At 44.2% G+C, this 25605-nt stretch overlaps 3 protein-coding genes across 3 annotated transcripts; all 3 read right to left on the reverse strand.

The window, feature by feature from the left end:
• Positions 1–1271: 1271 nt before the first annotated feature.
• On the reverse strand, positions 1272–9302 carry TNFRSF4 (TNF receptor superfamily member 4). The gene is made up of 7 exons (XM_053452388.1): positions 9231–9302; positions 9027–9141; positions 3590–3724; positions 3430–3496; positions 2515–2771; positions 2117–2230; positions 1272–1438 (listed from the first exon to the last, which is right to left on the reverse strand). Exons 1-7 carry the CDS (start codon positions 9300–9302, stop codon positions 1365–1367), a joined length of 834 nt encoding a protein of 277 aa, XP_053308363.1. The 3' UTR covers positions 1272–1364.
• A 1909-nt stretch (positions 9303–11211) lies between these two features.
• Positions 11212–19529, reverse strand: SDF4 (stromal cell derived factor 4). Its single transcript, XM_053452076.1, has 7 exons — positions 19419–19529; positions 17801–18142; positions 15018–15154; positions 14617–14730; positions 13411–13569; positions 12468–12643; positions 11212–12100 (listed from the first exon to the last, which is right to left on the reverse strand). The coding sequence occupies exons 2-7, from the start codon at positions 18109–18111 to the stop codon at positions 11924–11926; spliced, it is 1074 nt and encodes a 357-aa protein (XP_053308051.1). The 5' UTR covers positions 18112–18142; positions 19419–19529; the 3' UTR covers positions 11212–11923.
• A 3218-nt stretch (positions 19530–22747) lies between these two features.
• B3GALT6 (beta-1,3-galactosyltransferase 6) lies at positions 22748–24043 on the reverse strand. Its single transcript, XM_053452077.1, has one exon. The coding sequence runs from the start codon at positions 23873–23875 to the stop codon at positions 22850–22852; it is 1026 nt and encodes a 341-aa protein (XP_053308052.1). The 5' UTR covers positions 23876–24043; the 3' UTR covers positions 22748–22849.
• Positions 24044–25605: the final 1562 nt, after the last annotated feature.

Raw genomic sequence — 25605 nt, forward strand, 5'->3', positions numbered from 1 at the left:
GTATTCCCTACAGTGATGACAATTATTTTAACTAAAATCTCTTTAGAGCTTATTATCAATTTATTGCTGTTTATCAGACATCTCCTGCTATATTTATGTTATTAGATGATACATCATACATTTCATAAATACATTATTTTCTGCACCCTTTATTTTCTAGTCTTTTTATGTCAAATTACATATCTGAATTACATAATTGCTTTTATTATACTCCATTATTATACTGTCCTTATTTCTATTGTCCTTATTCCGTTTTTTTTTTAACATGATGTTATATTAGTGTTTTGTATTCTTGCCCGTTTTTGGACCATCTTGAGAAAATATGTGGTCACATAAGCTTTGGAGACCTTAGAGGTTTCTTCATGAAATGTAATGAACGACCTCAGAGGTCCCGACAGCTATTCTATTTTGTGTTGCACTAATACGGTTATATCTCTTTGTACAAGGCTGCGGAATATGATGGCACCATATAAATCAATACATAATAATATACATTTTTCTTGTTGAAGGAGCTCTGACACAAAGCTCGTACATTTTCATTAGTGATCAAAAATTCCAGAGAGCAAAATAAAATAAGATACATTATTTTTCTAATACTTTTTATTGCATAAATAGCAATATAAAGGTCACAACATCACATAAAAAGTCATGTAAAGCCCCTCCCCCTGCACGCTCTCTCCTAACCACACCCCTTTTACAAAAGTGCCCTTTTTTGGTAATTTGAAATGCTGGCAGTTATATAAAAAAAGTTATATTTCTGCATCCACATTCTGGTGATTAAATGTCAATCTGTCATACATGACATCATACAGGTAGTTGTTGGGGTTGTCTTGGTGACAGAGACGCTGCATTTACTAATCTACACGGGCACCTTTTACATGTCATAAACGTGTTACGTGTACTAGGAAGTTATTCAGTATCTACTTATATATTTATATATCTACAATATTTTTCAAGTTCTCATCAAAAACCAGAAAAAAAAGAGAAATTTTGGGCAATTCCCAAGAAGGCAAGAAAATCACACGCGTGGAGTCAGCGACATATTTATCTTTGGTGTTGCCCTAGGCCAGATCCAGGACAGCACTGTCTGACGCCCCTTCCTTGTATAATGCCCTTTAATTTGATCGTTTTTCCTCTATGCCCTTAAAAAATTGCCATTTTACAGATTTGAAGTCTTTTGCACCCATCGGCACATGCCAAGGAAGCTGCAAACATCATAGAAAAGCAACCGCTTGCAACATGGCGATGTGTCAACGATGACTCCGGGAGAACATGTCACAAAGCGGTCATCTTGATCTTTGCGTTGCTTAGTCCATAAAGGCTCACTGGATACCAGTGATTATATCCATGCGCAAGATTCCCAATCACACCGAGCACTGCTTGGCAAGGCTGGAATCGGAGCTGGAGCTTTCTTCCTGTACAGGGAGTCTGCACCTTCCTGAATTAATAAAGAGGAGAAAAAGAAATGTCTTAGAAGCAAGTGTGATAGAGTTAACCCATTAAAATCCATAAACTGGGAAAAACTGGGGTTTTACCATCTCCTCTTACAGTTCTGTATCTATAACATGTTGCAGAGTTGTTAATGTGTATGTTGGACAGAAAAAGATTTCCATATGGCACATTAGGGAGCCATAAGAGACACTTGTATGTATGCATCTCTATAATAAGACAGACTTCAGTAGGGCAGCAATTCATTCTTCAGCCACTAGAGGCCGCTGGTTACGCAGGGACAAGACAGACTTGGGTAACTAAGTGAGTAACACAGTATGGCATCGCATTGGTTGCAACTGAGAAAGCTGAGCCTATGGTTTACAGCGTAGAGAGGGTGAGTGAGTGGGGAAAAAAGGGGGGGAAAGGGGGGAAAAAAGCAACAAAGCAAATTCAAGAGAAAAAAATGAGAGGCGCATGTAAGAGTTGCTTGGTTGGGAGTGTAAGGTCCCTGTATCTCTATGCTCTACCACAGAGAGAATGCGAGGAAGGGGCAATAAATAGACTACACCCTGAAAACCTTTTAAATAATTCTATTGATCGAGTTCACATTGTAGCTTAGAGCAGCCACCGGCATCTAACACAAGGCCCTCTGTATTACATTGGTCACGTTACACGTTACACTTACTAACATACAATCTTCTGTTCCCCTTTTTGGGTTTTAACCGTATGGCCATCATTATGGTGATTCCCCCAGAGACGAAAAGCAGAAGGAGTCCAACGAGAATTAACCACAGGGTACCTGTGATGGCAAAATAAAAAAACAGTTACACAAAATAAAGAGGGGGTCGTGGTTTAAAGAAAGAGTCGTCGCCCCCCCCCTTATCAACAGAAATGGAAACAAAATTGTCATCTAAAACATTTGTCCCTTTTAGGTTTTGACGGCCCGCAGTCCGTCCAGAGATCCTAATCATGGAGTTCTAAATGGCAAATTAGAGGAACTTTGCTGGAGGAACGAGCGATCATCTAGAAACATCTGGTGGAATCTCCGGTGGAGACCAAGGACCTCTTGTGGATTTTACTGACCCCAATTCATAAATGGTCCAGGAACATTGCCGTCCTTAATCGATACGTCATTGTTTTTGGTGAGGGTTGTGTGGTCCTCCTTGTTGAGGACGCTGGCGTGGGAAGAGTTTCTTTTGGAGCTGCTGGAAGCCGTTCCCGTGGTCCTGTGGTTGGAGAGCTGGGCCGCGGAGGTCCATTGGTGGCTGGTGGGTTTAGTACATATCGCATCTGAAACGTCTGTCCCCGGCGTCTGTATCTCTGCACCTCCAGCGCTGCAGCTGTTACAGGATGAAAAAAAAATTGAAAGGGAAATGATGCGTGTAACGGCGGAGTCTCGCGGAAATCGAGGGGCGAAACCACAACTGTCTACCTTTTTATTTTTTTTGGCAGATTTTTTTTTTTATACAATTATAATGTTAAGTTTGTGTTAAAAAAATGAAACAATTCCATTTTATTATCCTGATTTATTATTAATTCATTATTTATTCTTATAATTGATTGTTCTAAGATACAGTTAGTAACTTTGTTTCCATTATCTGATGGGAAACGTGAACCAAATGGCTCAACATCTTCATCATTAGCTTTGGGTTATATTTTTTCATATTTTTTGGCTGAATTATAATTGCAGAGGAGGATTGTCAGCCTTTAGACTGGGGGGGGCAGCCAATATGGCCCAGGAATAGGGTGGCCCCAAAAATCAGCTCACATTAACCAATCTTGCTCAATAGACATTCACCAAAATGGACCGCACAGAAAAGGAATGGAGCCCACAATGGACCCAGTCAGCGTGTAAATGTCACAGAAGGTTCTCTTTAATCCATATGCCCTAAAGCGTGCTACAGAGGTTCAAAAACTTTAAATCAGATCAGAGGTGCGGGGGGCAACTGTCTCCGTTTAAAGATAATCGGAAGGTTCCGCGGTTCCCGTCACACTTACTTGGTCCACGGCTGACATACGCTGTTCTCTTGGCTGGAGAAATGTCCTTGCGGGCACGGCACGCATTCTGTAATAAAGACAGCGACATACGACATGTAACACGGATGGTGGCGGATACTTTGTTGCCCAGCTTGTTGGTGGCCAGATTCACCAAACTTGCCTTTTGCTGCCAGTTGCCGTCCTCTGGCGCACCGGCAGGCCGTCTCCCTCTCGTTCTTCTTGGAGCTTCCCTTTGGGCAGCGACACACCACCCCGGAGCTTTTGTCACACGGCTTCTCCTCGATGCTCCCCGTCGCTGCAGAACATCCGCGACAAATACAGACGGCATTATCACTTGGAGGAACATGGTAATTTTTTTTATTTATCATGTCAAATTTTATTGTCCTTGAAAATGTTTATTTGTAAGATTTTCTGTTTAGTCTCTGATAAAATATCACGAAAACATCGGATCCGCCAGCGGAGATCTGCGCTCAGCGACCAACGGAGACTTTGAACCAGGATTTAAACTTAGTGAAAATGCCACAACCTCCATATTTCCCCAAATGGTTTCACCATCACTAACATATTTATTATTATTATTATTATTATTATATTATATTTACAAGTGAGAAATTAAAGGGGAAGTACCACAGAAATAAATATTCTGTATACAGTAAAAACCCCCCCAGCACTGTATACAGTAATATACCCCCCAGGACTGTATACAGTAATATAACCCCCAGCGCTGTATACAGTAATATAACCCCCCAGCGCTGTATAAAGTAATAACCCCCCAGCACTGTATACAGTAATATAACCCCCAGCGCTGTATACAGTAATATAACCCCCAGCGCTGTATACAGTAATATAACCCCCAGCGCTGTATACAGTAATATAACCCCCCAGCGCTGTATACAGTAATATAACCCCCAGCGCTGTATACAGTAATATAACCCCCAGCGCTGTATACAGTAATATAACCCCCCAGCGCTGTATACAGTAATATAACCCCCAGCGCTGTATACAGTAATATAACCCCCAGCGCTGTATACAGTAATAGAAACCCCCAGCGCTGGATACAGTAATAACCCCCCAGCGCTGTATACAGTAATATAACCCCCAGCGCTGTATACAGTAATATAACCCCCAGCGCTGTATACAGTAATATAACCCCCCAGCGCTGTATACAGTAATATAACCCCCCAGCGCTGTATACAGTAATATAACCCCCAGCGCTGTATACAGTAATATAACCCCCAGCGCTGTATACAGTAATATAACCCCCAGCACTATATACAGTAATATAACCCCCAGCGCTGTATACAGTAATATAACCCCCAGCGCTGTATACAGTAATATAACCCCCAGCGCTGTATACAGTAATATAACCCCCAGCACTATATACAGTAATATAACCCCCCAGCGCTGTATACAGTAATATAACCCCCAGCACTGTATACAGTAATATAACCCCCAGCGCTGTATACAGTAATAACCCCCCAGCGCTGTATACAGTAATATAACCCCCAGCGCTGTATACAGTAATATAACCCCCAGCGCTGTATACAGTAATATAACCCCCCAGCGCTGTGTACAGTAATATAACCCCCCAGCGCTGTATACAGTAATATAACCCCCCAGCGCTGTATACAGTAATAACCCCCAGCGCTGTATACAGTAATATACCCCCAGCACTGTATACAGTAATATAACCCCCCAGCGCTGTATACAGTAATATAACCTCCAGCGCTGTATACAGTAATATAACCCCCAGCGCTGTATACAGTAATATAACCCCCAGCGCTGCATACAGTAATATACCCCCCAGCGCTGTATACAGTAATATAACCCCCTGCGCTGTATACAGTAATATAACCCCCCAGCGCTGTATACAGTAATATAACCCCCAGCACTGTATACAGTAATATAACCCCCAGCACTGTATAGAGTAATATAACTGATACAGGGCTGTATACAGTAATATAACCCCCAGTGCTGTATAGAGTAATATAACTGATACAGGGCTGTATGTAGTCGATCAGCCAGCACCCCAACAACATCGATCTGAAAGTATGAAAATATCTATCTCTATAATAAGACAGACTTGGGTGACTAAGTATCCGGGTAACACAGTATGTCATCGCATTGTTTTTGAACAGAAGAGCTCATAACGCTGGTAGCGGTGAAATGATACACGGAAGCAGAGTTCGAACCTGGAAAACATTTTGAATAAACCTTGGAGGTCCTGCCAACAAATCATTTTAACTGAGAACGCGAGAACCGATGCCCAAGAAAAGGCTTCTGCAGCTTGGCTATTAAAGCAAGAAAACGGGGAATTCTTTGGTGATAAAAATCAGAGATTCTGGCTGGGTGATTAAGACTGAGTCATTCTATTGCTTACCGCAGATAGTATGATAAAGGGTGTATCAGCAGCGTGATATTTTAGGAAACAGATTTGCTGATACCAGTAATGGTGGAAGTGAACGGAAGTGATACACGCTGCAGATCATCTATCGCTTCCAGCTTACCGGCGTCACAGTAGTAGCACTGCAGACATGGGTTTCTCGTGTTGGGGGGGTTATAATGCCCCTGAGGACAAGGAAGACACTTGGGCTTTGAGTTCTTTTCCGTGCAGTCCTTGAGAATATACTCTCCTGGAGATGAAAAAAAACACAAATATATATATTGTTAGTCGCCGTCGCTGATATCTGTGAGGTTAGAAATGGCGAGTTATCTAACTGGAATATAGTTATAATTATAACTGGTAGTTATGATGCGTCAGGCATATGACATCACTAATCCCCCGCCGCTATCATTCACGCAATCAGCTGGGTTATATCTTAACCTGGCACTTTAAGGCCGGTGGCCGGCGGCTGGATATGCGCAGCCACATGCTATATTCTCATGGTGATGTACCCTGAGAACCCGTCCATTCACCCCGAGACCCTGAGACCCCGAGACCCTGAGACTGAGGTAAAAACCTTTCGTTCCAAGATCTGTTCATCATGTTAAAGGGACACTCCAGCCATCCTATGTACTTTACAGTATATGTAAAACATTTTCATCCCCCCCCCTCTATCCATTTGCCTCATTCCTTGCCCCCCGGCCCCTTCTGGCTGGCCTTCAGGAGCTGCGTTCAGCCAAATACATCTCCTGCTTGTCAAAAGTGGTGCGAAAACACGAAAGTGGTGCGAAAACCTAAAAAAAATGTAAAAACCTAAAAAAATGTGCTAAAACCTAAAAAATGGGCGAAACCCTAAAAAAAGGTGCAAAAACCCCAAAAATGTGAGAAAGTGGTGAGAAAACTTGCCTGATTCTGAATCTTAAAACATAAAATAAGTTTAAAAAAAGGGGTTTTCGGGACTTCTGATAACGTTGTATCACTTGTATCACGGCGGGTTTTTTTCACGTTATGGAAACAGAATCTGGTAAGCAGGAAGTGGAACTTTTTGGTTTTTATCTGCAGGAGCGTTTCCCAGGGCGACGGTAACGGCTAAAATGATTCACGTGTCGAGGAGCAAGAACTCGTGGGCTGAGAAGACATTTACTAAGATGGATTAAATCGTTTTCGCTGTTTTTTGCCGCAGGTACAAAATTCCTTCATTCTCTCGCTCGCCGCCATCATTTTTTCTAATGGAGTTTCCCCAAAATTTGGAGCAGAATTTAGCGAATGCTCCAAAAACGCTATTTTCATATTATATTTTATATCGCTATGTATTCAACGTACAATAATACCCGGAGGCGGGGGAGGGGCAAGAATGACCTGAAACGTCATCCTCTTCCCAAAAACTCTGCAGATGCCAAGTCATAAAGCAAGGCTCGAGATGTTATTTTAGTAAAATTCTGATTGGAATCGGAGTTTTAATTATTTATATAATATATTTAATTATTAATAGATTTTTTTTCAATATTTAAGGTTTTTACTAACTTTAGGTCTAGGTTTTTCAATGCGCTTAAGGCTCGCTAACATAATAAAAATAGAACTTGGTCAGCAGAATGTATAGATCAAAAGTAGCACTTTTTATTACCGTAATTAATCTTGAAATAATGAGTGGATTAGGAACATTCATAAATACATTCCCCACTCTGCAACAATCCGAATTATTCGTGAAAAAAATAAAAGTTATGTTAGAAATGATATCATCTACAGGGGATGAGAGAGAAAAGAGAGAAGGGATGGGAGAGAGAGACGGGGAGAGAAGAGAGAGAGGGGATGGGAGAGAACCATTTAAATATATAAAGGGATTTAACAAAGTACGGGAGGGAAGTTTATTTCAAAGGAGGAGAAAGATTACAACAAGAGACCGGAATCTAACACTAGAGGATCAGAGACTGAGATGGAATAAAAGTAAATTTTACTTTAATGAGAGAGTGGTAGATAGGTGGCACAGCCTCCCAGCAGAAGTGGTAGAGGGTAATACAGTGAGGGGATTTAAACATGCATAGGATGGCTGGGATGGCTGGAGACCACATTAAAAGGTGTTACCCCCAAAGGATCTCCTCCCCCACTTTATGCCAATTGCAAATTGAAAATGGGCATAAAAAATAAAATAAAATTTTTACACAATACCTAAAAGCTCATATAAAAGCCTAAAAATCTAGTTGAGTAACGTTTTCTCCCGTTTCTCCTTTAAGGTTCCGCTGGTGGTTTTCTGACCGCATCTTTAGAACCAACGATGGGTAACAAAGTATCGAGTGCTTCAAAAAATATTCGATTTAAAAAATAAACCTTCATAGGTTTATATATAAATTTATAGGAAGAAAAATATTCCGGCATCCCTCTCTTTCTCCTATAGAAGGCTACAGAATTTTTTTAAAAAAATTTCAAGCTTTTTTAAAAAAAATTTATTAAAATAATATTTTTAAAATGATTTTTCCCCATAAAATCACCGTCTTACCTGCACCGCAGTAGTCGCAGCAGATCTCTCTCCCGGATCGTTGTATGGGGTATTGGTGACCGGGGCAGGATGCCCAGGTGGCGAGCGGGACGGCCAACAAGATGGTTGATAGCAGGTAGATACCCGGCATCTCTCTCTTGTTGGATGAGGTTCGTTAGTGAAGAGGAACTGACAATCGCAGAAGTGACACGTCGATGACATTTCATTCATAAACCTTTTTGGGGGGGAGTGGCTGCGGGATATGCAAATGAGGAGGCAGGGCTTTCGTGCTACAATCCCACAATGTTCATTTATACTTCTTTACGTCTCGACTCCTTACAACGTATTCATCTTATTTGCATTTGGGGATTTTTTTCTTTAAACATTTCTTGGATAGAAAAATAAATTAAATGTAAATTTATGAATAGATTATTGGGTACTGGGGGGGTTCGTTAACTAAGTAGCAAAGTCAGGATCGTTAGAAGTGACGTAATCTTTATTCTTAGAAATAAATCGTATCAAAATGCCAGAAAGGAGATAAAAGGAAAAAAAATATCAAGCCTTACGCTTGTATCTATTTATAGGAAAACAGATTGTTAAGGAGGCTTCGTCTATGACAACATAGTCACTGGAGGTTTGGAACACAAAGGATAAAGTGTAGGTTAAACTCAACGAGAAATAAAAAGAATAATTAGGCATAAAGGTAGAAACCCGGTATTCCTGATTAACATAAAAGCTCACCTTTCAGACTCTCGTCTGCTTGAGACGATCTGCGTTTGTAAGAATTGGCAACGATGTTGCTGGACGGCGGAGACGATGGAAAGACGGACGTCGACGTGCGATAGTTTGCATTCCGCTGGTATTTGCAGAAATATGCAGCCCCGTACGGCGGTTAAAATCTTGACATTTCAAAAGTGCTTTCTCAGCAGTTAGAGAGGAAATTACTAATATCTGGTTCCAGGTGTGACAGACGGTGATTCTCAGCGTAAAGCCGGTATGAGGAGCAGCGAGCGTCATTTACAAAGCTCTCACGCCGTAATTTGCAGCATTCATGCAACCGAACCCAATTATTCCTAACCCCCCTAAAAAAAACCCAGAAAACGGGAAAAGAACCCTGAAACGAGAAGTATCGGAAAATGATAGACTCGGTCGCTGGTTGCTAGACCCCAGAAAATGTTTAATTGGTAATTACAGCTGTAATTCCGGGATATATTTTTTTTCTGCTTTTTTTTTTGCAGACTTTCCTAAATCTAGAATTCTTGCAAAATTTTCCTTGAAGAAAGCGTTACGGCAAATTTTCTTTATATTCACCAAAATCTGTCAGTCTCCGGGCGGAATTTGCCCAGCATTTTAAATTTTTCGTCCGTCCGGTTGCCACGGGAACAAGAAATAAACGGGTAGAAGAAGTTGAATAGGGAATTTGAGACCAACGGATGGTAGAAAGAGGGTCAAAATTAGCTTAGAGTTATAGGGTTAATGATAGTAGTGGACTGGTTAAATGATCTTAAGTTTTAGTAGGTGTTATTAATAAATAAAATCAATTCTTTAAAAATCTAAAATTTTGTGAGAAGTGGCCGGCTGAGGCTCAATCTGTAAAAAGCAGCAAAATGAACGGATCCTTCATAATGAATAGTGAATAAACTCCATTGAAATAAACTTCCTAAAGACAATATTTCCTCTTTTTTTGGGGGGGGACAGATGGACAAAAATCTGATTTTAAATTTTACAGATTTTAGTAAACAAAAGGTTAAACATTAAAACATCAGAGAATCTTTTTAAGAAGCATCTGTTGCCGTGAGAGATGCTGTGATAAATTGTACAGCGCCGCAGAATATGATGGTGCTATAAAAACCAACAATAATAATCCGGACACAATCTGGACAGGGTTTTTACATATAATTTAGTGTTTGAGGTCGACAATACGCACATCAAGATAAGAATTTAAAAAAAAATAAAAAATAAAAATCACACAAAATCAAACAAAAAAAAAAGTTTGTACCGGCAGCTGCTCCGTAACGTCTCGGTAATACAGGTTTCTGCTTTCACAGACACAGATATACAATATATATATTTTTATTAATATGAATGACATATTACACATAAAAAAAAGTCAAAAAAATAAAATTAAAGGACAAAAACCACAAATTTTCTTTCTGCTCGAGAAGCTGATATTTCTGCTCATCAGGCGGATTAATTATCAATAGACGTATAGAGTGGTATTGGTCCAAAACAAGATGGAATCTGTAGTCAGCGTCAAAAAGAGAAAGCCTCGTGCGTTTCCAGGACCTCAGAGGTCTCTTCTTCGGTTAGAAATATTTTCCATCTGAACAAGAGACCTCCGAAGCCCTGAAAGCTTATTTGACATCTTTTCCTACAATCGGTCCAATAAAAAGTATCTACATTGATTAAAAACTCCATATTGAGAGGATTGCGTGGTTCATGATTGTGTTTTCGGCTTTTTGTAGAACTCCGATTACTTCCTCGTTCCGTGATGATGTCACCGGTTGGTTCACGAGGACCTTTGTAGTTTATTTTGCAGTTAAAAGGCTAACTGCCGGAATTCTAATATCGCACGAAGGTTTGGTTCTGTAATTCGACTTCCCTGTGAATACCCCGTGAACACATTTAATACACAAAGCTTTATGAAGACGATCGGCCCCCGTCTGTCAGATCACCACCTCTGTCTGACCAGTTAGGGGGGGGAAAATATTAAACTTCCATTTTACTCACATCTCAGGAAAAAAAATCCCATGTGGTCAGATCATCGGAGGGGAAAAAAACATTTGCTTCAGAGCTCAACGTTACGCAACAAAGGGCAATGGATGACGGGAAAGATCCGTACGTATCGCTCGGAAACTTTGTGGTAACCGACGGCCAGAAGCCGGCTGACAACCGATTATTAATATTTATATTAATGGAAAAAAAAAGCCTGTGGCAAACTCGTAAAAGCGAAGCAGCCAACAGTTGCGCCGCTGGTTTCTACGCCCCAGAAAATGTTTAAATCGATAATAAGAACAGCTGTGATTCTGGAATAATCTGTTTTTTTTGCAGACTGTCCCAAATTTAGAATTCTTGCAAATCTTTCCTCGAAGATTCCATCGATAGAGATTTATCCTTACAGGATCTGGATACGGCGTCCCGCAGGACGCTCGGGACTCTGACATTCACAGCCATTGGATAATATGACATCTTTTACATAAAGCAAAACGCACAGATCAGCCCGTGTTAGGAACTGAACGTTAACGTGATACATGTTACACGGACGGCTCCCTAATCACCAGCCTCCGGCCGAAGTCATTTCCATAAGAGATCCAAGACCCTTTCTGAACACTGAGAGTGTAGGAATAACGGAGAGTGATCGGACCCCCGCGGGCTCTCCCCGTATCGCTGGAGACCAGAGGGGAGGAATTGGCCGAAGCAAACAAAAGCCAGTACTTATGTGCAAATCCTGCCATGGTGGGGAAGGCGAGGGTCCCACTCAATAACGCACACGAAGAACACACAGGCAGAGTAGCAGCAAAACGGGTGTTATCGCTCTTCCCGATCGGCTACAGGAGTCGTCCTCGATACATTCCCGGGACTCCTCCAGCGGACGGGGAAGAGAGGGGCATCTCTTAGGGAGCGCGGTCAGGGGGGGCTCAAAACTCCTCGTGGACGTTGCGCGCGTAATCCATCAACTTGCTGCCGGTGAAATATTCGCTGTACTTCAGCATTTCATCCTGACCCAAATGGTGGTCCTGGTTTTCATCCGCCACGGCAATCATCTGCTTGGCTTCATTCAGAGCGTTGTATTCATTCATGGGATCCATGTACTCCTAGAAAGCGAAAGAACGCTCGTATTAGAAAAGGCAAGACTCGCCGAGGGACCTCCCGGGGTACAGCCTCATCCGCTCTTATGGTGAAGATATCTCATTCGGGACGCGTGGAGTTACCCCTCTCGCTCAAATCACAATAAACAGTGAAAAGGCCCAACTAGAAAAAGGTCAAAGTTTCTAGCTTAACAGAAGCGTTAGAAAATGACGAGTTTGCATCTTAGATCACGTGAAGCCTTCTGAATACTAATATATTTGTGTGTGTGTGTGTGTGTGTGTGTAATATATATACACACACACACACACACACACACACACATATATATATGTGATGTTCTATGTGCACACACGTCACCGGCCACCTCCTCACCTCCAGCTCGTCCATAGTTACAATTCCATCGTGATTTGCGTCGATAACTTCTTCAAACTCCTTCTTGCGGTCTCGCACCCAATCGTCGTCAATGTCTTGGGCCTGCTGGTTTTCAACGGTCCCCACGGGCAGAGAAATGAACTCGGAAAGCGTCAGCTTTTTGTCTCCATTCTGATCTATATTTTAAAATACATAATATATATATATATAATATTTCTATATGAGAGAGGGAGCTTTAATGAACAAATACACAGGGCAGATTGTTATTATTCCCAGTCTCTTTCTTAGACCACAAACGAGGTGGGAAGCTGCAGCGCAGGTGTAACATCCCCGATAAACCTTCATACAGTAACGTAGCTCTTAAAACTATCTTGTTTGTCTATCAAGCCATAAAAACCAGAGCTTTTCAAACATCTGTTGCGTCAGCAATTTTAACCCATTTCTGTTTTTTTTATTGTTATTTTTTTTTTTACAGTCACATATTTGCATGAGCCTAGAAAGCCGAGGCGTATGTAGAGACGTACGTGAATTCACCACATCGGCAGCTGTGCGGCGTGTAATATGCACCTTATGTACGGGTTTATCATACAGCGGGGCAAACGCTCGGCTTCCAGTAAAATGACTCATTCAAAGCGCTCAGAAGCGAGCGAGCCGAGTAATGGAGGGAAGGGAGCGACCGCCGAGGTTCCCATTATCATTAATAGTAAGATATATATATAAAATCTATATGAGAGCTGCAGCACATGTTGGAAGTTAAATATATTATGGGAGTAGCTTTCTTGATTTATCCAGCCATGCGCCAATGACTCCAGCTGAGGACAGTCGCCTTAGAGGGAGCACCGCACTTCATCGTGAATATCCATTGACCATGCAAGTTCTTGATCTCACTAAATAAGAATACATTATGTTTCTCCCTATTGGGGACGGACGGTTCTTTACTCACCCAGGTCCCGGACGATCTCCTTCACCATGAACTTGAGCATCCCTCGACTGTGCTCGGGGTGCAGGAAGGACAGAAACTCATCTTCGTTCAGAAGCTGGTCCGCTGGGGGGTTGTCCGCCTGAAACCATCGGTCCTTCAGGTTCTCCAACACTTCTTGCGCTGAGGGATAAAAAAAAAAAAAGTGTTATTTCAACAGACGAGATCCACGTAGCAACCGACTACGAGTCAAAACTACTTCGGGCCATTCTGGGGCAAAAGTTCTAAACGTAGAACCATGGAAACCAAAAGGACTGTTTTTACTGATCGCAATTTTGGGGGCAAAGTTCAAAAGACTAAACGGAACTTGACGGGATTGCGTCTTTTCCAGCCCAATCAGGTTATAACCCAGGAGCGCTCAGGGTTTGACGCAATATCATGTGCTGTATTTCTGATCCGTTTCATATTTTAGTTGACAAAACGCTTAGTGACCTCAAACTTTTAAAGTTTTCCCCTACGTTTGGCCATTATTTTTTGTATTTCAAGCAATACTGCCATTCTTGCAGTGCATGCATAAAGAAGATAAAGTATTAATTACACAACGTAAAAAAACAAAACTATGCTTACTAAATTTAAGTTAAAGCAGTAAAAATGTTGGGGGGGCGCAGGGATGGACACGGAGGAGATACGAAAATTATTGGGCTAATGCATCTGAAAAGAACACATTTTGTTACAGAAAGGCTTTGCAAAGTCTTAAGAACGCAGCTGGGGATGTGAATATAAAAAAAAAAGTAATCTTTAAGGATCCCAGCTACAAAAAAAAAAAAAAGCACCTCTTCTGTAGTTTTTAAACCACAGAAAACGTTTATCGACAAAAAAAGAAATGCTGCCGTTTGCATTAGCGGCGAATCTACGAGAAACCAATTCATCTAGTCTTTTTTTTTTTTTTTTTTTTTTACTATTCTCTCAAAACCGCAAGTTTTTTTCTTACGCTCTTAAAATAGACACTCAGAGATTTTGCGATACACCTTCGTTTTCCTGCCGCCACTCAATCCGGGCACGGAAGAAGTTGGTGACATGGTGTACCTGTCGGTAATCCGCATGCGCTTCGGGAGCTTACCACCAGGCTAGCCTAATGCATACGACGGGACGGGTTCTCGCCCTAGGGGGACCCATCGTATACCCGTACAGCGGGCGAACGCCCAGTAATATTGTGCGCTGGGGACTTACTTTCTTCGTCGATCTTCAGCTCCTCGTTGTTCTTCAGTTTTTCCGCCACTTCCTTTTCATTGAAGCCTTTGCTGGCCAGGAACTTGATCTTGTATTCGTCCCAAGACACGTGCCCTGTGGGGGAAGAGGGGGAAGAGGGTCCATGTTCAGGTGTTTGATGTCCAAGTCAGGGGTGTTTACATGCATGAGCATCTCTGGGCGCTTCCAACGGTCCCTAAAGAGTGGCCACTCGGAACGTATGATGCAACACTCGCCCCGGCATCAAATTATACAAAAACCCCCAAAAACATTTGTGGGATATTATTCCAGCCCCCCAAAACATCTCCCTGCGTGATAAATGAATAACGACCCCCACACCCGACCGCCGGCGCTCCGTCCACGACGACCGGTGCTCTGCTTACCGTCACCATCCGGATCCACGGCGCGGAAATGCATCTTATTTTCCTTAACGGCTTCTTGGAAGTGTTCCTCGGTCTTCTCCATTATCCAGCGCTGCATTTCCTGAGCGCTGATCTGTTTGTCTTTGTTCCGGTCCACCCTGGAAACGACGAGAAGCGTTACAGGAATAAGACTCACCGGGACGAAGGCACCGGTACTGATCCATGCACACCAGCGCGCTGACATTTACCCTCTACGTCTTACGCGCTCGCTTCTCCAACGCCATAACCACGGGAGAAACGACCTGCTCTCTGATGCAATAACCTGCCCCTTCAGTGTTAATCAGGGGTCATTTCTTTGGTGGGAGAAGCATTTGCAGGACTCATCACGGAGAGGATTTCTTTCCAACGGCATCATTAGAAAATAAATGAACAGATATCCTCATTTTGTCACAGCTTGTGCTTCCTGTTTTTATTTTTTTATTTTAATAAAATGTTATTATTTTTATTTTATTATAACGCTGATTATGTTGGGACGGTACAAAACTGTTCTTTATATAAACATGAAGAACGTACGCGTCGTTGGTACCAAGGAATTACTTTATATATATAGTATTCATACGACGAGGGCTCACGCGCATGTCAGCAGACGAAAATAAGTTTTAGCAGTTGATGTTTTTGGTATATGGTGACATTTGGGTGACATTTGATGAGTATTGAGACGTTCGTCTCCTGCGTGGTAAAAATAGGCACTGATTCATGCAGACACAGTCTGTGCTAAAAAAAATATATATATATATAATATTTCTGAAGCTTTACATTTCATTAGAAAGCAAAGCTAATGGAATAGTAAAAAATGAATTATAATTTTTTTATTAATATTTTTACTACCCCCCCCCAAAAAGTTTCTGTGACCCCCGCCCCCCCACCTTTATTCTGTTTTATACAGGGAACCAGGAATTTGTCTACATATAAGGGAATGAGCCTCCTAATGTCTTGTGTTTTAAACTGGATCAGTCGTATAAAAGGGATCTTTTCTGAAACATAAAAAAATATATATATATATATATATATTTTATTTGTGCTTGTGGTTCTATCTTAATAAAATAAATGAAAATTCCACACTTTTGTGCGATGCTGAATATAGTGGAACGGCACTCGGATCACTCGAGATAAAGATACGTTGCGTGTTACGGAACGCGTAGAAATTCTCTCTTTGATGTTTGTTGTATGAACAGCAACGCGACCTCTACAGGAAACCGCATGTAACGAGCGACACCTGCGGACCCCATTCATAACAAACTGTCTCCGCGTCCCACCCCAGACACGTTAACCGGCCGCCGCGAGAAACGGAACCCCTCCGCGAGAAACGGAACCCGCCGCGAGAAACGGAACCCCTCCGCGAGAAACGGAACCGCCACCGGCGGCAGGAACAACGCAGCAAAACAACTCTTCCTTATCCCATTTCTAATATACTTTTACTGTCCCTGCAAAGATGGCACGAAATCATTCCATCTACGCCTCCTCTGTGTCCTTAATCAGTCGTTGGTCTCGTCTTAGATTCAGGAGCCGTATGTCTATCCCATGCATGTTTAATACCCTCACTGTATTACCCTCTACCACTTCTGCTGGGAGGCCGTTCCCCTTATCTATGACCCTCTCAGTCATGTTTCTCAATGCTTTTTATGATGAAATTAACTGGGAAGAGTTGCTTTCATTATAAAACAACATTTGGGATAGAAGTGGGTTCGCGCTCTTTCTCAGAGTCACTACAAACCCTCCATTCAGGTCATTTTACAAAAAGATCCAGTTCCGTGGCATCCTGCGGTGATCAGAGAGATCCTTCCCTGAACGCCCGCCATGAGGACGAAGTGCGCAGAGCGATTACCTGCCCCGATACGCAGGGACTTTTGGGTTATCCAAGTTAATAAATAATCTGCCCCATCGAGCCGCGTTCCCAGCAGGAAGAGGCCACAGAAGAGGCAGGGGCAGATTTCTCAGAACAAGGGGAATATTTGCTTTGGTTACGTCGATAATACTTTCCTGGATGTTCAAAGTTCACTTTTCTCCCTCAATTTCGTTACATATTAAAGGCTGCGATTTCTAATAAATAAAAGATCGAGGGAGTTGAGATAAGAAACGGTTATCGGTTTCCGGGACGCGGCGCGCGGTTTCATAGATGTATAAACGAACGGCCCGCGTGGCACGGCGGGGAGGGGAGGGATTTACTTTTTTGGTTTCCAGCGGCCGGGGCCCCCCCTGTGATTCATAACACACAGAGGCGGTTAGATGTAACTCTGATGTAACGCGGCTGTCTGAGTTACAGGAACCGGTCCCAACTATACGGATAACGAACACAAAGGGAGCTATTCACTAAGCACTGCGCTATACCAGGAACAGCCCCGCAGGACCGGTCCTAGATCAAACGGCACCCCATTCTATTTTATAAAGCCGTTTCTATACACATTATCGGGCCTTTTAGGGCTGTAGAGATCTGCGATACCCTTATACCCAGCAAACATTCTGAGCTCCTAGAAAAGAGGGGCATCGGGGAGGAAGAAAGAGGGGCATCGGGGGGGGCACAAGGGGGAGGAGGAAAGAGGGGCACTTATCTTTGTAAAGGAATGCTTAGGAAAGGCAAAGAAACAATTCACAGAAGTCTGAGACATTTGGCAACTCCTTCCCACCGGAGTCCAACAAACACCAGCCGGGTCTCTGAAAAGCTCTGCAAACATCCGGCCGGGAAGTAAACTGACTTTTATTTCCGTTGGTGGCGGTCGGAGGACGCTAGTGGCGGTCGGACTTACTTTGTAAAGATGGCGGATAACTTCTTCCTGTTTCTCCGAGGTTCGGAATCCTCGTCAAATTCTTCCATCTCCTTACCCAGGAAAACCTCCTGATGGAACTCTTTGTTGAGGTGGCCGTCCATCTCCATCTTCACCCCGTTCAGGTGGTCTGGGGGTAAAATTTCGTTCTCATCTTTACTGTCCTGGGGCTTTACTTTCAAGGCGGAATTGTTGGCGGGCCGGGCGTAGACGTCCATGAGGAGAAACACAAAGAGCAGAGAGAGGTAGAGAGAGCCCAGGCTGAAAAGGAACGCTTGCTTGGATACCATCATTCTTCTTGGGGTTATTAATGTTTATAAACACCTGAAAAAGGGAAAAAATAAGGCTTTAATAATATACAAATTCTACTTTTCCACAATACCAGCTTATCTAGAAGAACGCTAACACTGTATTAGCTTCTACCACTCCTACTGGGAGGATGTGCCACTTATCTACTGAGTTCTGGTATGATGTCATAGCTCTCTATTACCTGCCGGCAGGTCCCCAGCTCTACACAGAAATAAATTAACGGAAAAAGAGGAAAGGATCTCAGGGGTCGAGTATTTTTCTCAGGGTTTAGTATCAAAGGGATCAGGCTCACTCCATGACAGCGTGTTAGAAAACAATTACATCATCATCCGTAAAACAGAATGCTGAATGTTCCAAGAGAAGGAAATAAGGAATACGGGGAGGGATAACAAGGGGGTGTTTTATGAATGATTATAGTTGGAAAGCGTCGCTCAAATTACGCAAAGCGTAAACATCCCACAACACAAAAACTTTACGGAAGCTTTTTTTTTCTTTGTCTGCTGCTACGGCAACAAAGACGCCATCCCCTTGTCTCGTATAGCCACAGGCTGCAGTTAATACAATTATCTGAAATATGAGGGCAAAACCCTGAGAAATATAAAGATTTTTTTTTTTTGCTGTTCCATATTAATTTAAAATATCTGAAACACAACAGAATAGCTAGTAGAACAGCCGTATGAAACCCCGAGAAAAGGACTGATGTGGCATCGTGTGAAGCGACACGGGGGTTACGTATAAAGAACTATTCTGATGCAATTCGGTAAAAGCAGAGCAAAGAAAAGTAATCTACTGGTTGCCATGGTGATTGCGACACCTTTACCACAACAGACCAGAGTTTCCCTGTGCGTATATAATATCAGACAGGTACCCCGGCCGAGTAAAATGCCAATTCTGACGCTCTGTCACACCACGTCTAGACATCTGTTCTCGACACGCACAATCCTGCCTGATATTCCTCCCCAATATGACTAAGACACCCCCCCACCCCAATAACATTTTAATGGCCAAATAAATTACACATTATTGGGGCTTTTAGGGGTGTAGCACCCAGTGATACCCTCATACCCAGCAAACATTCTGAGCTCCTAGAAAAGAGGGGCATCAGGGGAGGAAAGAGGGGCATCAAGGATTTGAGGCCCAAACAGGGACTGTCTCGCCTGAACAGAGACACTTGGCAAATATTCAATGAGGACAGAGTAGAACGACTATACCACACGGGGCCACGTATGACATCATTAAGCACCTCAGGGGGCGTAATGTATATATACATAAAGACACACACTCCGGTTACCTGTATATGTGGCGCCTGCCCCGCCGCCGTGTACCCGGTGCTCTACAATCCACCAGCCCCTCAGCCTGGAAGCAGGAAGTGATGAGTAACTGCAGGGGTCACTGGGATCCGGGTTCCAAACACTAGAGATAACGCTACCGCGCATTGGCCTCAACACTTGATTCCCGTGTTGGTGACATGGAGGAAGCGAGTGTCGTGTCTCTGGTGTATATAACAATCGGGATTTTAAAGCTCGCTAAGAGATGACGCATTTCCGCCCTGCCTAGGTTTATACAGCAAATGGAAACCAGGGAATTATTGTCAGAAGTAATCAGATTCTATGAAATAAAAAAAGATCCATCTTCTCCAGCAGATTCTCGGGGTCACACAGTCTCACAGACTCCTTCCTATTCCAAGACTTCCAGTATGTTATGGTTGATATTCCTGCTTGAGTGCAGGTGACTTAATTGTATCTTTAAATAATGCCAAATCAACGATTCCATGGCAACCGGCCACTTGATTAACAGATTAGGTCGCTACATAGAATCATCACAATGGGCTATTAAAGGGTTACTATTTTTAAGAGTCTCGGGGGAGCTTCTTTAGGTGTCTCTGAAGATCGGCGGTGACTTGGAAAGCGGCCCAGAAAAATAATATGGTAAAACGGTTATTTGGTACAAGCGCTTTGCTTCAGTTATATGAGTTCTAATCGTGTCGCTATGAGTGCACGCGTTTAATGATATCTTCCTTTATGATGTCATGCCGGTTTTCCAATCAGTGAAATCCTCTATAATCTGAGTTTTGAATGACATCCGTTATACATGTAAAGCTCACAAATCTCCAGCATGACGCTAGAGGTCACCGTCCCTCTTTAGTGGCTTTTTTTCCTTCACAACATGCTAATTGGATCATTAAGCTTTGGAATTTAAATTGAACAAAATTAAGAATGTAATAAAACAAAAGATTGCCTTCCTAAAAAGAATCTTTAATCTTAACACCTGTGAGCAATAACTTTACTACCCGCACATTTCATTAGATCATCATTCTGAACAATTGTTTCATTTCAGTGCGGACTACAAAGATAGACGTTGGGGGCTATAATATCGCACTAAAAAACGGTATGAGTAATAGTCAATACTTTATTTTAACGCGCAGGGTGCCGGGTTATCCATTGAGAGATTTTAGGAGTCTGGTTTGCGTTGAAACCTTTAATATATTAAAAACTAAACCAAAGATTTTAAGAATTTCTTTTATTTGTTTAAAAATCATGCATTTAGAGTTGCATTTAGCATAAGAACGTTCAGTCGTTACAAGCTTTACCAATGTAGAGCCTATGTGGAAGGGTACAATAAATAAAAAGCTCGACATCTTACATGGATAATTAATAACGACATTTTAAAATAAATACTTTATACATTTACCACTTTCTGCTGTGATATTCTAACAAAAAAAAAGCTATTGGGCCTAATATTTACCTTTGCCCTGCAGAATAATTACCCCAGAGGTAATATGGCTTACATTTGATACACGATGAGCAGGTCACTTTCCGCTAATCTAACTATCCATATTTGCTCGATTATAAGATGACCCCCCCATTTTTGCTTTAGTTCCACTCCCTCACTTTTATTGGTCTCCTTTTCCGCTGTCGGCTTTATCCAGATACTTTGGCAAAAAGGCAGAACCTCAGCGAACACCTTTCTCCCCCAACTGGAAGAACTGGGGAGAGGTTATCCCTGTGGTGTACGCTGCGGCTCTACCCTTTAGTAGAAGTACCCCGATAACGGAGCCGATACCGGGGAGAAGCTGATGAAGAAAGTAGACAGAAGAACAAGAGGCAAAAAAAGAAGCGGAGAAGGAGACAGGGAAGCGGTCGGCCGAGAAGGTAGGGAGACATTGAGCGTTAAGGGACAAGTCACTGGGCTTAGTTGGCTGCGCCACGGATCTGAGGTCTTAATCAGAGGTAGTTTTTTCAGATTTTTTTTCTGGGGGGGGGGAAGCTTTATAATCAAGCAAATACGGTGCCTGAAAATAACACCTCGTAGAAATACCATCATTATCTTAACCCCAACTAGTTACAGAGGGGCAGACCAAACGGTTGTGCCCCAACATTCAGGATTTCCCAGCCCACTGAATGACACACGTAATAAAACTCGTACAATATGGATCACACGACGGCAACCGGGTTTAACATCGCAGCCGCTATAAAGTAATGTCGCCGTTACACCCGTTGCTCCACAACTCCAGTTTTTGGTTAAATTTATCATGAACGGTAAACAGAGACCCAAACGCTTTGAAAGGAAAAATACGTGCATTAGAAGCCCACCATATACCAACACGGATTTACACGCTTACATCGCTCCATCGGGAAGCCGCTGGTTCGAGCAGTAAATTCACGGCAGGCTTTGGTCCGATGAACTGAGGATCCTTACACAGCCCAAGGGTTTGGGGGTTTATTCTCTAAACGGGGAGCTGTGGTTCCAACTGACTCCTATATACATTATGAAGAGCTTCATAATGAACACTGGGGAGCTGAAACCCCAACTCTCCTGCTAAGCTTTCTGCTATGGCTTGGCACGCAGCACTTCCTGCACAAGGAAACTGCGCTGCATGCACGGCGGACATTGCATGGATAATACTCAACGCTGGGGGGGACATTGCATGGGGGGAGACCCATGTAAGTAAGGGGTAATACTGGCCCCGGACAAGTTACAGATAAATCCAGTCGTTTACAGTTATAACACGCATGTTACACGTGTGTGGGTTACATTAATAAAGAAAAATGTATGATTTCCAGCTAACGTGCTACCCAATCAGGTAAGGAGGACAACTCACATTGCTGAAAAACTCTTAATTTAAAAGGTTTCTAACTTAAAATCGGTCGACTCCTGAACAGTCGTGTTGTACGTAGATGGGGGGGGGGTTAATTAACTACATTCTAGGAGTTCACAGATCCAAATATAAAAACAAATTAAATACCAGTTACATTGTAACGCTGGAAGCTGCGGGTGAAGCTCAGGTGCAGATTTCTCTCGAGATTCAAGTACAAACACATCGTTCACAGTTACAGTACGTCCAAAAGGAACATCCATAAATATCAACATATATATAAAGAGATATATATCCCCAAGATGCGGCTGACGCGCCATTTGTATTAACCCCGTCCTTTGGCTGGATGAGTAGATCTGTTTCAGGTCATTCTATAGCCCAGGAGCCACGGGGTACACGCAGTCCCCCACCCCCGGGAGTTATTACACCATAAAGGCTAGCGGGCCACCAGATCTGCGAGCCGCCGCACAAGGCTTCAGACTATGAGCAAATAAATTAAAAGATATCCGGCGGATCCATATTCTGGAGTCCAGAGTCCAAAGTGCCAACAAACCCAAGAACCAGAGCCTCCTGCCCCCTGGGGGGCATCCTCTGGCACACGGATAGATGTGGGCACCATGGGGGGCTCAGGGGATGCCATCCTTCCTCTGGCAGCACTGGGATGGGGGCACCCCCCAGTCATACACGTAGGACAGCCTGAGCTTCACCTCCTCCTTGCACAGCTTGCCCTCCTTGGCCAGGGTCTGGTGCTTCTCCAGCATGTCCTCGATGCTCTGCTTGTGGGTCACCAGGTACTTGTTGCTGCAGCCCCGAGACTTGTACTCCGTGTCGAAGCGCGGGTCGTGCACCCGGTTAACCTCGAGGGGCGCCAGCCAGACCCCCAGGGACACGTCCTCGCTCTGCCAGTGGGCCAGGAAGTCCTTGCTGAGGCTCAGGTACCTGACCAGGTCCCAGGAGAGCACGTACCCCCCGCCCAGGGCGTAGGGCAGGTAGTAGTCGCACAGCACCCAGGCGCTCTCCTTCCACTTCCCGGCCGACTTGACCCTCCCGCGGCCCGAGAAGAAGCCCCAGTACAGCCTGCGGGGCTCCTTGGGCCTCAGCTCGTCCAGCAGCAGGTCCAGCCGGGCGAACGTGTCGTCGTCGGCCTTCAGCACGAACTTGTAGTGGACGTGGCGGTCCAGCCACACGTACATGTGCAGCAGCTTGGCCGTCAGGTTCTCATAGGAGTCCCGGAGCTCAGGCAGCAGTAGCAGGTCCCCGTGTCTCTGCTGCTCCATCTCCAGCGAGGCGGCCTCCTCCTCGCTCAGCCCCGCGGTCCCCAGCACGAAGCGGCACCAGAGCTCCCCGGCCCGGGGCGCCGCGGACAGCCACGTGCTGCGGATGATGCTCCGCCGCTCCGCGTTCTTGTGCCCGCTGACGATCAGCACCGCCAGGAAGGCCGAGACGCTCTTCTCTAGCGGCCCCACGGGGTGAGGCTGCTGCTGCGAGTGACGGGACTGCGGTGGCTGCTGGTGAGGGAGCCCCCGGGGCCCCACGGGTTTTAGGCTCTCCGAGGTGCATTTGGCCAGGTAGAGAAGCACTACGGCGAAAATGAACAGGGCGGCCAGGCCCAGCGCCGTCTTGTGGCGACACACCAACCGTACCACGTTCATTGCAGCTTCTCACCGGCGGCCTAGTGCCGTGTCCTATTGGCCGTCATCACCGCGCCCCCTCCCCGTGTGATCGTCGGATTTCCCGCGCTACCGCGCGATCCGTTTGACAACCGCGCGCAAGGAACGCCCCCCGCGGGTCACGTGAGCAACGTTGCCGAGATGCGGCCTGTTGCTGACAGGCCCTATAGCCCCGCCTCCACTCGCCCCGGGGTGTCACCAGCAGCTGTCACTGACACCTGCCTTTCCTGATGTAAATATACAGCGCTGCATAGAGTCTACGCATGCGTGGACAGTGGCTCAGGCTCTCGGAAGTCTCGTTGCATTCTGGGACTTGTGGTTTTCTACATTCTAGTTTGTTACACAGGTAGCACTGGTTTAGTTGCACTTGCTTCCTGCGGCCGGAGGTATGAGGGGATAGAATGGCCGTCGGTCTGCATTATGAATCCGGCTAGTATGTGTGTGAAATCAGTCACTGCATACTGTCCATTACCTCACAACAAGTGTCCTTGTTTGGTTTGGTCAGTTCCTTTTTAGGCCCCAAATCCCTGATGCCCTTCTCTCCTCCCCTGATGCCCCTCTCTCCTCCCCTGATGCCCCTCTTTTCTAGGAGAGCAGAATGTTTGCTGGGTATGAGGGGATCGCAGGGTTCTACAGCCCTAAAATCCCCGATAATGTGCATAGAAACAGCAGGAAATTAGCTTATGAATTAAACGGGGTAAATAAACCCCATTATTCTTATAATTGTCAAATAAAAATTCCCAGTGCCTCCTCACGTACATTTGGCTTCTTTCCTCTGTACTACCGCACCCATTGAACATGTAATGGGTGGCTCTGATTTGGTTGACATTATATCTGCCACCCAAAGCCCACGCAAAATAGAAGCTTATACAGGATTTAGCGCTCAGAACCATATCAGCCATCATGGGGGACGTTCATTGGGAAAACTATTTCTCTGAGCGCAAACCCTAGAGCTGTATACGGTAATACCCCCCAGCGCTGTATACAGTAATAACTACAGTAATATAACCCCCAGCACTGTATACAGTAATAAAACCCCCAGCGCTGTATACAGTAATAACCTCCAGCGCTGTATACAGTAATATAACCCCCAGCGCTGTATACAGTAATATAACCCCCAGTGCTGTATACAGTAATATAACCCCCCGGAGCTGTATACAGTAATAACCTCCAGTGCCCACGCTAATGACTGTGGGTGTCCCAGAACCCGCGTGCCGCGCACAGCATGTCTCTGGATCAGAGTGGGAGTGTCTAGTGGAAACACCACCGACCACTGCGGATCCCATAGATCCCCAGGGATCAGCCACTTTAAAGCCCAGACAGTTCCTTGATTCCGTGCTGAGTTATTCTGCCTACTACGCAGAGACAAAACGTTCTAACCTTCGTTCCCCGCTCCCGTATTATCGGACTCCCTGGCTTTCGACCATTCCTGTTTTGACCCTGCATCTCAGCTGCCTGCCCTGACCACGGGTAGGACTGACCACAATCTTTCTTACGCCCTCGTTCTGGACTTTATCATGTATTTGGTTCTCTGCCGCTGGGTTCCGCTCCTGCGAATATGGAAGCTCCCCTTCCCATTATAGCCCAGTACCCTCAAGTAAAACTGTCTATACCCCATTTTGTAAGAATTATCATCCCGTCCACTGCGTCTGCGTTACCTCAGGCTTTATTATCTAGTATTATATAGGTGACGATTTATAGGATTCTGCAGA

The sequence above is a fragment of the Spea bombifrons genome, chromosome 12 (genome assembly GCF_027358695.1).
Source record: "Spea bombifrons isolate aSpeBom1 chromosome 12, aSpeBom1.2.pri, whole genome shotgun sequence".
In the NCBI taxonomy this organism is placed as follows: Eukaryota; Metazoa; Chordata; class Amphibia; order Anura; family Pelobatidae; genus Spea; species Spea bombifrons.